Here is a 16504-nt window from a genome sequence, read left to right as displayed (position 1 = left end):
AATATCATAGTACTCCAGTTAGATGACTTACTTGGATCAGTATGTTATAAACTTAGCAGGCCAGTGAAGAAGAAAGATAGTAAATTTGAGGTTAATATACCAATTAGCATATTCTGACTATTTAATAAACATGTATTTCATCAAGTTAAGGTTTGGTTTGAGAAACTCTTGATTATATTATATATTCTCTTTAGCTATTCTATCACTATGTTAGCCACAGAAATAATTTTAAAGTTATTTTCACCACATTAAAATGTAGCATGTAGGGTCATGAATTGTGTACTTATTATCTATTATACAAAAATAACAAACTATTTCAGAAAGGCTAGAACATTCCCTCAGTGTGAAAATAAAATAGAATACTTTAATTGTTGTATTTCAATTGTGTAACTGGGAAAATCTATGTATATTCAAATGATATTTAAAATTGGAAAGCATGTAGTCAATCCATCTTTTTGAAATATGCCTATTCATCTTTCTGAAACACTGAATATCCTTAAAGTCATGAAGAATAAATTAAAATAATACTAACTACAATGTATCTAACAATTACTATGTGCCATTCAAAATTCCAAGTGTCTTGAATATATTGCCTCATTCAATGTTCACAGAACCACATGAAGCAGATACTATCACTGCCTACAGAGAATGAAACTGAGGCACAGAAAAGTCGTGTTTCTATGGTTACACAGCTACTAACTGGAGTGAGGGCTTCAGTCCAGAGCCTGCGCTCCACTACTTCACTCGGGTCTTAAAGTCCCTGTGTTCTTTTATTATTGCTGTCTGGTGGCTTTGCTTGTTTGCTTGCTATATACGCTTAGCAAATAACTCCTGTTAAGCTCATACAAATTGTACTGAACAATGTGTGGCAGGCAGTCAGCAGGGTAACAAGAATAGTTTAAGATAAATGAGACAATCTTTACTTTGAGATGCTTAAGTTTTTCAATCAGGGAAACAAGTTTAAAAAGTGAATCCTAACACTTTCAAAGTCATCATAAAGAACAACTATGCTCATTACTCAGCATTCAGAGTGTAAAAAATGCTACCACATCTTCCTTTATTTACTTATATATTCATTCTTTCATCTTAGCATTCATTCAGATGTTTATTGAGCTCACAGTGCTAAACACTTCTAAGTACTAGAAAAATCAAGCAGATAAAACAGTCAGTCACTTTCCTTGCAAAACTAACAGATCAGTGGAGAAGAGAGATATTAAATAAATAATCACACACAATCAAAGATATACAACTTGCGATAAGTGCTGTGAGTAAAGAGTAAATGATATAATGGGGAATTAGGATAGAGTACCTTGATTTACATTGAAAGTTCAGAAAAGGTTTCTTTAAGGAAGCGAATCCAAGCACAGCACGAAAAGATATTTAATAGTTGGACCATTGAAAAGTGGGTATTAACATTTGATATATAATTTACAATTGTATCCAACTAGATGCATTTATAAATATAAACTATCATTTGCCAAGGTTCAAATGAATGGAATAGAGCATTGGTATCAAATATGGGGTTTTTTGACCTTGAAAACTGCCACCAGCAAAAGCCTGGAGCCCAACATCAAATTGCTAACTTTTTATTTTGTAAGAAAATGTCATTTAGAAAACTGTAACAGAAACAGTATCTGCCATTATCATCATTTCAAAAGAGAATTTTAAGACCAAAAATGTATAAATAATAGAAATAAGGACACATCTTTAAAGTGGATAAATTCTTCTTTATCTTTTTCTTCATTTCATGAAGAATCAACAAAATTTGATTAAGATCTGGGAACCACTGGACTACAAAAACTGCTATCTCCTTAAGGTGTTTAAGAGCAGATTGGAATTAAGTAATGAAATGTATCCTTTTAGATATGGTGACCAAGAGGACTAAATAAGCCTGGGACACTGAACAGAAAATGTGGGGTTGGAGATAAGACTTGAATCAGAATAAGAAGCACACAAAATGTCAACTATTCTTGAAAACTCAGTACACAGGAGAATTGATAAAGTCTTAAAATGTTGCATTTAGTGTTCCAGTTTTCCAAGTCTCCTGAAATGCAATAACAAATTCATATATATATAGTCACACAGTCATTTCTATACACACACACACACAGAGACACACATATACATATATACATAACTATTAAATGTTAAATTTAAACATTCTGATTGACTTTGGGTCTTCCCTAAGTCATTTTGCTTCTCTAAACTCATACCCTGACAAACAGTGCACCTGTTTTACTGGGCTAAGTGCCAGGGGAAGAAAAAATCAGGGAAATTAATTTTCAAGAGCAGTAGATAAATGGCACACCTCATTAGAAAATCTATTTAAAAGGCACATCAGGAGATGTCTGCAAGACTTTCATAAGAAATTGATGCTTCTTACTGTCATATTCTTGCTGGCTCTCTTCTCAGATTACTGATCTTACTTCCTGGTAATAAGATTCAAATTCAAGTTACATTTAATGAGTGCTTCCTATGTGCCAAGCAGGTATGTTTTACATAGATTATCTTCTCTATTTTTTCAAAATTGTTTTGAAACATTTTGTGGAATGCCTGCAAAAAATTACTTTACGTGCTTTGAGACCCCCCTGGATATAGCCACATAATGATTTTCCCTTCTTATGGATGAAGATGCTAATAAATTATGACCCTTATTCTTAAGTTAAGAAAAGCCACAAATCACTACAATTTATTCCAGTACATTCTGAGCTAGAGGAAAATCATTAACATCCACAAAGGCATCTAAGTTTGTAGTCATTTCTTTAACAATACTACTTGCTTGCATTTATTGTTTAGAGAGAAGGTTGTATCTGTAAATAAGACAAAGAAGTCTATAAGGAGTATCAACAAAGACCACAAATTCTGATACTGAGTCATTAAATTATCAGGACACCCCCTCTGTGTTCTGGGAGGACCTCCTGGCTGAGTCTACAGAAGCTTGGGGGCACGGCCTCTAGGAGCCTTGTGATCTCCATTCCACTCTCGCAGGTGTCCTGTTTTGGATGATACAGTCATCCTATGGTGTGGCTTCCTGTGCTCTCTAATCTCTAACTGGAACTATGTTTCCCAGGATTCCTTTATAGGAATATTCCAGGTAACCGCTGGGTGTGAGAGAAATTTATAGGAGCTGTGGAAGACAAAATAGAAGTAATAACCATTGTTTATACTCTGAAGGTTGGTGTAGAGCGGGCCTTGCCACCTCTCATGCAATGCACATTATGACAAACACATAGGCTGGTCTTGACCGCTGATAGCAGTGGACTGCATCTCTTCGAGTCCCCACTGGATTTCCTCCTTCAGCATCTCGAAACCCTGGTGGAAGGCTCGTGTCCTCCCAGGGCGGAAGGTACCAGCTCATATTGAAGCTCACCCACATCATCGTAATTAGAGGTGAAGAGTCAAACGAGGGTTCCATTCATCCTTAGTCTCCCCTATTCTATTTCCATCTGTCTTTTTCAGTGAAGGGGTTCAGGACATGCTACCCCAACCTGTGGCTCCATAGCATACCAAGCTGGAAGAATTAGAGAAAGAGCATGTGCAAGAATTTTCTGATCTTCCTCTGAAGCTGGTCATAAACCCTCCTGTGAGAGGGCACCCACTATCCCCAGAGGAAAGTAATGTCCTTGTCCCCAGAAGTCCAGAGGAATCTGAATGAACAGGCCTCACTGTGTCCTCCAGCTCACTACAGTTAGCTCAGACCCTTTTGGTCCTGTCACATTTTTTTTACCACTTTTCATCAAAGCAACCACTAAAATGCTCAGGTCTAACTGCCTCTCAAGGTCTTCATTTCCTTATGAAGGGCTCTATGTCACATAGAACTTATATTGCTTGGGGCTGGTGCATGGGGATGACCCAGAACGATGTTATGGGGAGGGAGGTGGGAGGGGGGTTCATGTTTGGGAATGCATGTAAGAATTAAAGATTTTAAAATTTAAAAAATAAAAAACTAAAAAAAAAAAAATAAATAAATAAATAAATAAATCTGAATGCCTTTCGCTTGTTAATTTGTCTTTTGCTAGAGGGGCCCTAGCCAAGAATTTAGAAAGAGAGAAGAAAAAGATATGTTTCTCTTCTACCCTGTCTTCAACTCTGTCGACTTCTGACCCTGTACCAGATAAATTACAACAGCCTCATCGAGACTGCTTAATCAGCTTCCAAGAATGTGCAAGTCACATAAAATAAATTCCCTATTTTACATTACTTATAGTGACTCTACTCTGATCAAAGTAGACAACAGTATTATTGGAATAGTGTTTCAACATTGCATTTAGTAAGAAATGAAGGGTAGGTGAGATCTCTTATCTAGCATCTGATTTTGATGTCCTAAAATTTGTCCTATTTGAAAAGATGAAGCAAAGTTACAGATTTTTCAGACCAGAAATCCAGGTGTCATCCCTAGTTTACAGACAAGAAAATGTTAACCGCCTAGTAATGCTAACTTGTAGGCTATAGAGATATAAGCGAACCCAATCTTTTGAATTAAGCACGTATTAAAAGCCACTTCTACTAGTGCTTCACAAGTAGATTATACACAGATCAACCAAATCAAATTCAGAAAATAGGGAACTGAGAAGACTGCCCAGATGAGAATCATTCTTCCCAATCCAGTACTTGCTTATGAAAACAGATTTTCATTTCTCTGTACACATTTTTTAATATATTGGAGTTGCTTATCTACTTTTCTCAAGTGCCAGAGCCCAAGGACAGTAAACCTGCCTGGCCTTCTGATATGCTTTCTTCTATCACCAACCTTGTTTTTAAACATTAACAATACATATTTCAAAGACTGTTATGCAGTACAGAAGCCTCATCATAGTAATAATATTTATCCCTAGTAAATGTTTGAAAGGCACCAATTAAAAATGGCATTAGAAGCATAAGAAAATCATTTACATTTTGAAACTCTCAATGAAGTGAATGTTTTTTCTGTAAAAATGTTGTTGTTGTAAAAACAACATTACAAAGGGAGATTAAAAACATAATAAATGGAGAAAAGAAATCAGAATTTTAACATAAGTGTATGTATGCTACCCAACCAGTGGTTAATATGAGTTAGAATTTTATGCTGTAATTATACAATGTCCTTGAACTAATACTCTTTTGGTTCTAGAAATTAATTATTCAAATTTTAATTAGCAAAAAGTATTTGAATTTCTTATTTGAAGAATTATGTATATATATATATATATATATATATATATATATCTCATTGAGAATTTTAGTTTTGAGATTTTTAAGATTTCAAATCCATTAGAGAATATTTATTTTCCTAGATATGGCCACATGATACCAGTCATTCCAATACACCATCTTTCTCTTTGCACCTGTCTCTCTTTGTCAAGTAAGAGAACTGAATGCTCCTTCTTCATATCCTAAGATTCATAACTTGGCAATATAACTTTCTGACAATACAGTATGTGGTAGCCAACCACCACATCGGCCCAGTGATTTTTGCCTGTGGGCACTCATACCACTGTGCCGTCTCTTCCAACACTGAGTAAGGACGAACTGTGCGGCAGTGTGTGATTTGCAAGTGTCGGTTATAAAGGGCATTATGACTTCTGCCTTGCTCTTTCTTGGATCACTCAGTCTAGAGACACCAGGTGCCATGCTCTGAGGACAGACCAGCATTTAATTGGCAGCCAAGTGAGTGAGACATCTTGCCAATGACTCCACAACCCCAGAAAAATTTTCAGATGTCTGCACCCCCAGCCGGTGTTTCCATGGCAACCTCAAGATATACCCTATACCAGAACCACCCACCTAAGCCATCTCCAAATTCCTGACCCACAGAAACTGTGTACAGAGATATTTTTAAGATAGTTAAACTTTTAAGATAGTTAACTATGCAGCCGTAGATGACTATTACAAAATATGACAAGTATCATTTCATCTTATAAACATATTTAATTTCCTTATTCTAATTTTGTTAAATTTGTAGCCCACTAGTCTCCTCTGTCCGTGGGTTCTCCAGGCAAGAATACTAGAATGGGTTGCCATTTTCTTCTCCAGGGTATCTTCCCAACCCAGGGATTGAACCCAGGTCTCCTGCATTGCAGGCAGATTCTTTACAATCTGAGCTATAGGGAAGTCCCAAAATTTGAAGAAGAAGAAAATGGCAACCCATTCCAGTATTCTTGCCTAGAAAATTCCACGGACAGAGGAGCCTGGTGGGCTATAGTCCGTGGGGTGGCGAAGAGTACGATACGACGGAGTGACTAACACACACATAATTTTGTTAAATTAAAACTACTTAAAAATTAAATGACTTATTAATTTTTTAAGTTGCTCAGAAGCTGGATAAAATAAAATTTTTATGATAAATATTTGTTTCTTCATAATTATGGAATTATTTCAAAATCAAAATATTAGCATTATTCATTCCTTTAAGCAATATACACCAAAACATATGCTACATAACAGACACTCATGTACAGAGATGAATAAGAGAGTTTCTTCCTTGAATAAGTTTGTTTCTGAATAAGATGGACAAGTAAACAGATACTAATAATACAATGTGATAGCTGCTGATAATACTGGTGCCCCTAAGGGACTAAGAAAAGGAAAGCAGAGCACAGCAAGTTTTTCCTAGGAAATCTGGAAATGTTTAGCAAAAATGGGATGAATCCATGCTTCAAGAAAAGGGGAATGAGTCTCTTACTAGTGATATTAAAATGTAAACAGTACTTTGTGATAAACCAGGTTCTATTCTAAACACTCCACAAATAAATTCATTTATATGATTTCCTTAATAATCTTATTGCACGGGTACTAATATTATCCCCACTATTTAAATGATGAAACGGAAGCAAAGAAATTCCAAGCAACTTTTCTCACAACAGCTAGAAAGTTCCAAGATCTGGATTTATTAATAGTAGCGAGGAAATCCAGTACCAGAGCAAACATTCTTAGCCTCTTTGGTACACTTTCTGCTATACTGGATCACGGAATGGGGAAAGAACAACATGAGCAGAGGCGGGGAGGAGTGAGAGTGTATGTTTTCCTAGGGAAAGAAACAGGTGAGAGCAGTGGGAGGTAAAATGGGGCACATGAGCGGAATCACAAGATGAAAATAAAGGCCAAGCCAAGGACTTGAATTTCATGCCAGGGAAGCTGCACTTGGCAAAAATACGTGATGAAATTTATGTTTTATGAAGATACCTCAAGGGCAATGTTAAAAGGGAGAGACTGGATGAGGCCGGCAAGAAGAAAGTATACTAGCACCCTTGAAAGACAGTCAAGGTCTAAAGTGCAGTGATGGAGACTGCGGTCATGCGAGGAGGAAGCCAATTTATGAGGGGCAAGAAGGCTGGCTGGCATACAGCATGGTAATTGATCAGGTGCCCAGCAGATTTAAAGGATGACTTGCAGGTTTCTTTTTGCAGGGAATGGAGAGATGGCTAGGTCAATAATAAATATAGAGAGGTGGAGGAAGAGTCTTCGCAAAGAAGATGTACTTAATAAGCACTTCTTGAAAGAAGAAATGAAGTAGTAGGAATACAGAGGTTATTTTTTGCCAATCAAATGAAATACCAGTAACAGAGGCATTATCCATAGTTTCCCATTACAGTAGTCCAAGGAAGCTCTTCTGTGGACTATAAGTGTGTCTTGCATTCAAATACTCTAACCTGAAAGTCTAATTGTATGTAGCTGCTCATTTTATCAAATAATTACAGACAAATTCAACAGTAATTTCTTTAGTACACTTATTAAAATAGTAACTTTACGAATATTAGATTTACATGCAATTCTAAAATACATCTACCATAAAAACTGAAGAACTATATTTTATGACCATGTGTGTGTGTTAGTCGCTCAGTCATGCCCGACTCTTTGTGACCCCATGGACTGCAGCCCACCAGGTTCCTCTGTCCATGAGATTTTCCAGGCAAGGGTACTGGAGTGGGTTGCCATTTCCTTCTCCAGGGGATCTTCCCAACCCAGGGACCGAACCTGGGTCTCCTGCACTGCAGGCAAATTCTTTACCGACTGAGCTACAATTTGGTTCTCAAATTTGAATGAATGAAAGTCTAAAAAAGAACGGACGAAATATCACAGCCAACTAGGCTCAAGGGAAATGAAATCTCCTAGAGGAATGTAACCAACTGATTTTCACTTAAAATTCTAGGTCATATTTTATATTATTCACATTTTTAACAGTATATTCTTTTAAGAGGCTGCCTTACACACACAGTATCGAAACAACTGCCTATTTAAAGCAGATGCTTATGGCTCTCCATAAACAGCCCTTTTGCTCTGGCTGGCATCATGGGATTTGTCTCTCTGTTGTATGATGCTCATACTCACTTTAGCCCAGCTACAATGCTCTGGGGGCAGAGTCAACTCAGTCACACCTCCATGTCAATAAACCCAAGCATACATTTTTACGACTTCCCCTTACTCCTACTAGCATTTCTTTTAACTTAGTCATTTCTTGGCACATATAGTAGATACTTGATGATGATAACTGTTGAATAAGCAAAATACCATAATAAGAAATAGAGGATCTCTTACTGTATAGAAGGCAACGTAACAGTTTCTGTGCTCTACTGAATCCACTCCTACTAAAGAAAGAACAGGTGGATTGGGGGGTGCTCAGTGAAAATACGAATGAGCACATCAAGAGGTTGATGAAATGTTTTTACTTATGAGACAAAGGCATAAGCATAAACTCATTCATCTATTTATTTAACACTTATAGAGAACCTGACTGATTCCTTCCCTCAAGGAACTTAGTCAGTAGAGCATGGCAGATGTGAAAATAAACAAATATAATTTAAAAAATACAAAAAGATCTTGAACAAAGAGATGAACAACATACTCAAACACTGAACAGGCCACAGTGAAAATCTAGATTTCATTACTTGTGATCTTCCTGCGTGTGTATGTGCTAGGTCACTTTAATCGTGTCTGACTCTATGAGATCCTGTGACTACTGCCAGCCAGGTGCCTCTATCCATGGGATTCTCCAGGCGAGAATACTAGAGTAGGTTGCCATGTACTCCTCCAGAGGATCTTCCCAACCCAGGGATTGAACCCATGTCTCCTACATTGGCAGGTGGTCTCTTTACTATTAGCACCACCTGGGAAGCTCTATGCTATACCTATTTCACTTCAAATTATAAAAACACATGGCTGGTCATAGTATCTAATTACAAATAATTAGAAAACTCAAAATAGGGCGTCTCAGTGGGAGGAGCAAGGGCTTCTCAGGTGGCTCACTGGTAAAGAATTCACCTGCCAATGCAGGAGACATAGGAGATGTGGGTGCAGTCCCTGGTTGGGAAGATCCCCAGGAGGAAGGCACAACCCGCTCCACTGCTTCTGCTTGTCCATGGGGTCACAGTGAGTCTTACATGACTGAGTGACTGGGTATGCATGAAATGGGAGGAGCAAAGAGAATATCTGGGAAGGAAGCTTGGGACCAGATGGTGAGGGGACTTATACAATTTTCCATTTATCCAAAAGTGCTTTATTTGGTTTGGTTTAGTTTTATGTTACCCCTTACTCTTTACTTCTTTATAAAGGAGTACTAACGAAGTCTAAGATCTACAAATTATCCTTTATTATTGGTTGATAAAATCCCTATTCCCAAACCAAATATCCACCACCACCATGCTTCGGGATCATTATCCTCATGGGACTATAGCATTCAGCTTTTGATCAGCTCTTCAAATAAGGCTGCATTTGAAATCTATAAGGAAAACAGAAGGAAAGAAGGAAAGGTGAAGATGGGAACTAGCCCTCAGTGGCCTTCAAGCATGTTTGTAGGAGGATGCTTTATTTGTGGGGCAAAGAGAAACAAAGCTAGAGCTGGAGAAAACACTGCTTCTTTTCGTGTAAGAGCCGAACTTCATGGACCTTACCTGATAAGTTTTTGTAATCCACTAAGTCAAACATAACAACGGCCACAGCTGACCATGTGATGATGAGGGCGATGACCAGAAGCCAGGCTGCTGGGGAGCTGAACGTCGTCACTATATCCTCGGTGACTGTCCTCTTCAGCACTTTTCCAGGGGACTTGGGCACAGATCCATTCTTGCTGTCTATCACAGTGGTGGTTGTAGATGCATTTCCTAATCAAACATTTGCGAAAAGAGAATTACAGTTTAGAACTTCACATCAAATATTGATGACAAAAAAACCCTCACAAAACACAGACTTATATAAGTACATATAGCTCTTTTACCGCACTCTCTATGGCAGAGTACACCTCCCTAGTGGGAGGGCCAAACTCCCTGTCCATTACCACATTTTTCCCTCCTCAGCATTTACCCTGCACTCTGACACCCACAGGCCCTCATAAGCGGCATTCCTAGTCTCCTAAGCTCCATAAATACTGCCATCCAGGCCGCAAACTCTGTCATCCCCTTCAATCACTTTCACATCTCCCTTACCACCGCCTTTATCCACTACCATCAAGGGCAATGGCTTTTTTGGTCAAGTTGCTTTTTAATACCTTTTTCATTTATTTAGGTTCATATGTCAGGTCTAAATGCAAGCAAAATATCTCCTCTGGGAGAGAAACAAAATCAGGGATAAAATAGTCCAAATGGATGAAATTCCTTTTGGATATCCTGGTTTAACAGCGTAATTGACCTCTATTGATGTCATTCATTTTTATTTGTGAAAGGGGCACAGAAGATCTAAGAGATTAATGTTGGAAAAATCTTATTATAACAAAAACTTTTTATACTTGCTTTTAAAAGTCTACACATTTATGACTGAAAATTCAAAAATATAAAAAATAGCAAAATAAATAAATAGATAATTATTTGGAAGCTTTATTAAGTAATAGTTGATTTATTTGTGTTCTCAGTACCTCAAAACAACTGCTCTAATTACACCTACACCTATTGTTCTAATTACACCTACTTTTCGGCATATGCAAATAAATGTGATTTTATTTGCTCCTGACAAGTCATCATCATACTCTCTGTTATTTTTTTTTACTAGGTGATATACAATAAACATGTTTTCTTGCTGTATGTATTCCATAAAACACCACTTAAGTGGCTACATGGCATGTCATTCCGTGGCTATGCATAATTTAGTCAAACAGCACTCTACCCTGGAACATGGCAGAAGTTTTCTCAGCACTTATTAATGATTTTTCGATTAGAAGAATTTTCTAAACATAGAATTTCTGGGCAAATAGAATAACTACTTTTATATCTTTTGAGAATATATGCATATTTGAAAGTCTATTTTAGAAATTTGTATATGCAGGCAGTCTGTTTCCTTATCCTTGACAACTCTGGGTATTACCAGTGTTCAAAATATGTGTTATCACATAGTAGGATAATTCAGCTTAATTGGCAATTCTTTGATTATTAGAGATAAGCTTTTTGTATGTTTATTCTTCATTTATATTTCTTATCTTGTGAAGCTTTCTGTTCATTTTTCTAGGAAGCTCCTTTTGGTGGTTTATTTAATTGTGTTCATATGTACATATATATAATGTATATGTAAGTATTTTGTTTAATATATACATATATGTACATATATAGGTTTCCCTGGTGACTCAGTGGTAAATAATCCAATGCAGGAGACATAGGTTCAACCCCTGGGTCAGGAAGATCCCCTGGAGGAGAGCATGCCAACTCCCTCTAGTATTCTTGCCTGGACAGTCCGATGGACAGAGGAGCCTGACTGGCGTTAGCCCACGGGGTTGCAAAAGAATGGGACACAATTTCATGATTAAAGCAACAATAAAGGTACATATACATATATGGAGGAGAGCATGCCAACTCCCTCTAGTATTCTTGCCTGGACAGTCCGATGGACAGAGGAGCCTGACTGGCGTTAGCCCACGGGGTTGCAAAAGAATGGGACACGATTTCCTGATTAAAGCAACAATAAATGTACATATACATATACGCATGTGCATGCATGCATGTATACATGCATGTTTATAAACAAATGCACACTTACAGGATAGTATTGCTTTAAACTTATGTTGCAATTTTTTTCCTTCAACTGTTTACCTTTTCTTTTTAATGATACTTTTATGTATAAACATTTAAAAATTTTGCAACTCATGTTTCTCCTATAAAGTTGCTGCCTTTGCATGCCCAGAAAGTTGCCCCTCAGTGGAGAGCAGGCATATATGATTATATTGATAACCTTTACTCATAGAAAGTTATCTCAAGAGGAAACTTAGAGATAATTTGAAATAAATACATCATGTTTTATTTGAAAACAATTGAAGACCAACCAGAAATTATACAGATGTGAAGTAAATGCCTAAGTACTAAGGAGAAAAAATACTAACAATCCAAATATTTTTGCCACCATCACAGCTTAACAACATATTTCATATACTTTAAATATGAGCTACATTGTCTGCAAAAATTAAAGAATTACATATCAGGAAAGTGAAAATTTTGATTAATAATATTTTAATATATATAAGAAAATATTTTCAATTTTATCTCTAAATTATATTCCCAATTTCTTTTTTAAAAAGCAAATTTTCAAACTTCTTTGACATTAAAATTTTTTTAAACTTTTTTTTTCCATTCCTAACCAGAAACTTTTTTGACATTTTTCACAAAATAAATTTCACCTAAATGGAATTACTCTTAGAATAATCTTCATTATTATCATCATTACATTGACCACCATTTCCACAGCTAGGATTATAACCACTACTGCCATTAAAAGGAAGGCCTAGAAGTGCAAGATTAACCTTGCAAACAAAGGTTGAGGGCCTAATTCCTAAATAAATGCAGACATTTATTTCCACTTCATAAGCGTCTATATTAGGCTAAGACATTTTCAACAAACTAGAAAAAAGAGTGTTATAATTCCCTCACTGTCTTTTCTAATCAATATATTTTTTGTAATATAGGAAAAGAGGAACACATACTTTAACTGATTCATATTAATGGATGCTGTTTACCCCATTAACAAAATTAAGAGAGATGATCAATAAAAATAGTTACTTTTGTTATAGTACTAATTGCACTCATCTCACATGCTAGTAAAGTAATGCTCAAAATTCTCCAAGCAGGCTTCAGCAATATGTGAACTGTGAAATCCCTGATGTTCAAGCTGGTTTTAGAAAAGGCACAGGAACCAGAGATCAAATTGCCAACATCCGCTGGATCATGGAAAAAGCAAGAGAGTTCCAGAAAAACATCTATTTCTGCTTTCTTGACTATGCCAAAGCCTTTGACTGTGTGGATCACAATCAACTCTGGAAAACTCTGAAAGAGATGGGAATACCAGACCACCTAATCTGCCTCTTGAGAAATCTGTATGCAGGCCAGGAGGCAACAGTTAGAACTGGACATGGAACAACAGTTCCAAATAGGAAAAGGAGTACGTCAAGGCTGTATATTGTCACCCTGCTTATTTAACTTATACGCAGAGTCCATCATGGGAAACGCTGGACTGGAAGAAACACAAGCTGGAATCAAGATTGCTGGGAGAAATATCAATAACCTCAGATATGCAGATGACACCACCCTTATGGCAGAAAGTGAAGAGGAACTAAAAATCCTCTTGATGAAAGTGAAAGAGGAGAGCAAAAGAGTTGGCTTAAAGCTCAACATTCAGAAAACAAAGATCATGGCATCTGGTCCCATCACTTCATGGCAAATAGATGGGAAAACAGTAGAAACAGTGTCAGACTTTATTTTTTTGGGCTCCAAAATCACTGCAGATGGTGACTGCAGCCATGAAATTAAAAGACGCTTACTCCTTGGAAGAAAAGTTATGACCAACCTAGATAGCATATTCAAAAGCAGAGACATTACTTTGCCGACTAAGGTCCGTCTAGTCAAGGCTATGGTTTTTCCTGTGGTCATGTATGGATGTGAGAGTTGGACTGTGATGAAGGCTGAGCACCAAAGAATTGATGATTCTGAACTGTGGTGTTGGAAAAGACTCTTGACAGTCCCTTGGACTGCAAGGAGATCCAACCAGTCCATTCTGAAGGAGATCAACCCTGGGATTTCTTTGGAAGGAATGATGCTAAAGCTGAAGCTCCAGTACTTTGGCCACCTCATGAGAAGAGTTGACTCATTGGAAAAGACTCTGATGCTGGGAGGGATTGGGGGCAGGAGGAGAAGGGGACGACCGAGGATGAGATGGCTGGATGGCATCACGACTCAATGGACCTGAGTCTGAGTGAACTCCGGGAGATGGTGATGAACAGGGAGGCCTGGCGTGCTGCGATTCATGGGGTCGCCGAGTCGGACATGACTGAGTAATTGAACTGAAGTGAACTGAACTGAACTGAACTGAATTCTTTAAAAGTACAAAAATAATGTTTGAACCCTCAAACAGATGTGTACACCAGATACTTAAAGTATAAATCCATTCATAAGACAATTAATTGACAGAAGAAATGAAAATAACACATGCAAAATTAAGTTTTCTAGTTAATAAAGTTTTACCCCTTTGTTTCTTTACCAATAAAATGGTAATTACCTCCCCTATATATTAAAAAAATAAAATAATGACATAAAATCTAGACTGACTAGGGGAAAGACAATCAAACACATTTAAGTGTATACATATATTAGCAGGTATTAATAACAAACACCTGGAGAAAGAAAGGGCAATCCAGGATTCTTGCCTGGGAAATCCCATGGGCAGAGGAGCCTGGTGGGATACAGTCCATAGTCACAAATAGTGGAACATGATCTAGCGACTAAATAACAATAGCAATCAGACATAACTAGTGCAACTATTTTGAGATGACAGTGGTAAGTCTAGGCATACATTTTTGAGAGTAAAAAGCTGATGAGAAACATCAGTGGTAAAAACATTAAGTTAAAATTGTAAAACAACTTTAGTTATAAATTAACAATAGTAACAGTGAATTTCCTTCTCTAAAAAACTATGTGAATACATATCTCAAGCTCAAGAACTCAATTTAGTTGAAATGATACCAAGATGGAAAAATAACTTTAAAAAACAGATTTCACAGACTGTATTGAGACAGTGTTCGAAGAAGAAAAAATTGGAAAGAGCTCATATCATATCCTCTCATTGATTTTGGTGCCAAATTCCCATCACTTCTAAATGGCAGTTCTGAAAATGGATGAATGATAGAAGTGCTTTGAAATGCGATTTAAGACTCAAGTGGGGCTACAAGTGAATCAAATCTTTGGAATAATGATTTGCAGGAGAATAAGTGAATTGTAAGTGTTTAGAAGAGGCCCACCTGAAAGCTGATATGTTGCTAATCTCCTGATTTTTAACCTCGGAAGGCTTTCTACTACAACGGTATAGAGAACATGGGAAGAATTGCTTTTGCTCTTCAGATTCACTTCAGTGAACTGTGTATTAGAGAGTATTTCTGTAGACAATGTAGTACACAGCTGCTTGGTATCTTGAAACTGAATGACTAAACTCACTGAAATTTGATACAAAATTAGTTGAACTCCGGTCACATTTTTAAAAGAGAAAATTTTAATATAGTAAGAATTTATATATTTTTTCCTTTTTTATCAGAAAAAAATGAGAAACTATAAATTCAGGAAGTAATGCAAGTTTAGAGTTAAAATATTACTTTTAATTGCTTAAAGAACTGCTTTTAATGTATATTCTAAATTTTATTTCACCAACAGTCCTGCCTAATATGGTACGATATTTTAAAGAAATACAAAATAAATTTAACACTAAGCAATTTTTAAAATCTTTTTGATTTCTTTCGTCTTCACATCTTCAAAAATTCTACTTAAGAATTAAGATTAAAAAGTGATGAAAACATACTCTGAGTATCCAACAACAAAACCATAAGCAATTTGAAAGTAATCTGAAGGTTATTTTGTTTAAGGAAAATTATGTGTTGCCTTTGTTATGGAACTGGCTCAGAGGTTAAAGCATCTGCCTGGAATGCAGGAGACCCTGGTTCGATCCCTGGGTCGGGAAGATCCCCTGGAGAAGGAAATGGCAACCTACTCCAGTACTCTTGACTGGAGAATCCCATGGAGGGAGGAGCCTGGTGGGCTACAGTCCATGAGGTCGCAAAGAGTTGGACACGACTAAGTGAATTCACTTCACTTCACTTTGTTATGGAAACACACTTGCTTGTACCTTTCAATTTCCGTTCACATTTATTTACAGATGCCACACACACGCACAGTCAAGAGGAATAAAATTGAGCGGAAATAAATCGCCTTCTCTGACAGCTGGTCAAGATAAATGCAAAGAACAGAGTGTGTAATCTGAGATTATTTAACGTTTGAGAAGCACTTTGAAGATGACAAGAGCTAGTTATTGATATGGCAGAAAAAAATGAGAGGTAAATATTACTGAGTAATTTGACACAGGTGATGCTTCTTGAAAGTCGGTGTCTCACAATTGAAGCAGAGCAGAGAGGGTATATGACAGCATTTTCCATGACTGCTTTTTCATTCCCTTCCTTTTGATTTCATACAAATTACTTTGATTGCCAGATAGCCAGAATCAGCTTCAAAAGAAGTGGGGCTCTGGCTGGAGGGCCTAGAGACTCTGCTCTATAAAATAAAGTTAGGGGCTGTCTATG

General features: G+C 36.9%; 1 protein-coding gene across 50 annotated transcripts in view; it reads right to left on the bottom strand.

Annotated features, from left to right (window-relative positions):
• The window catches only part of TRDN (triadin), a 409007-nt gene that overhangs the window by 339596 nt on the left and 52907 nt on the right, over positions 1 to 16504 (bottom strand). For all 50 annotated transcript variants that reach the window (XM_069599059.1, XM_069599060.1, XM_069599070.1 and 47 more), the window contains exon 2: positions 9867 to 10076. In XM_069599059.1, coding sequence (XP_069455160.1) covers positions 9867 to 10076 — 210 coding nt within the window. The remainder of the gene's footprint in view (positions 1 to 9866; positions 10077 to 16504) is intronic.

The sequence above is a fragment of the Ovis canadensis genome, chromosome 8 (genome assembly GCF_042477335.2).
Source record: "Ovis canadensis isolate MfBH-ARS-UI-01 breed Bighorn chromosome 8, ARS-UI_OviCan_v2, whole genome shotgun sequence".
NCBI lineage: Eukaryota > Metazoa > Chordata > Mammalia > Artiodactyla > Bovidae > Ovis > Ovis canadensis.
Note: the sequence above shows the minus strand (reverse complement) of the source record. Positions and strands in the feature narration are given on the sequence as shown.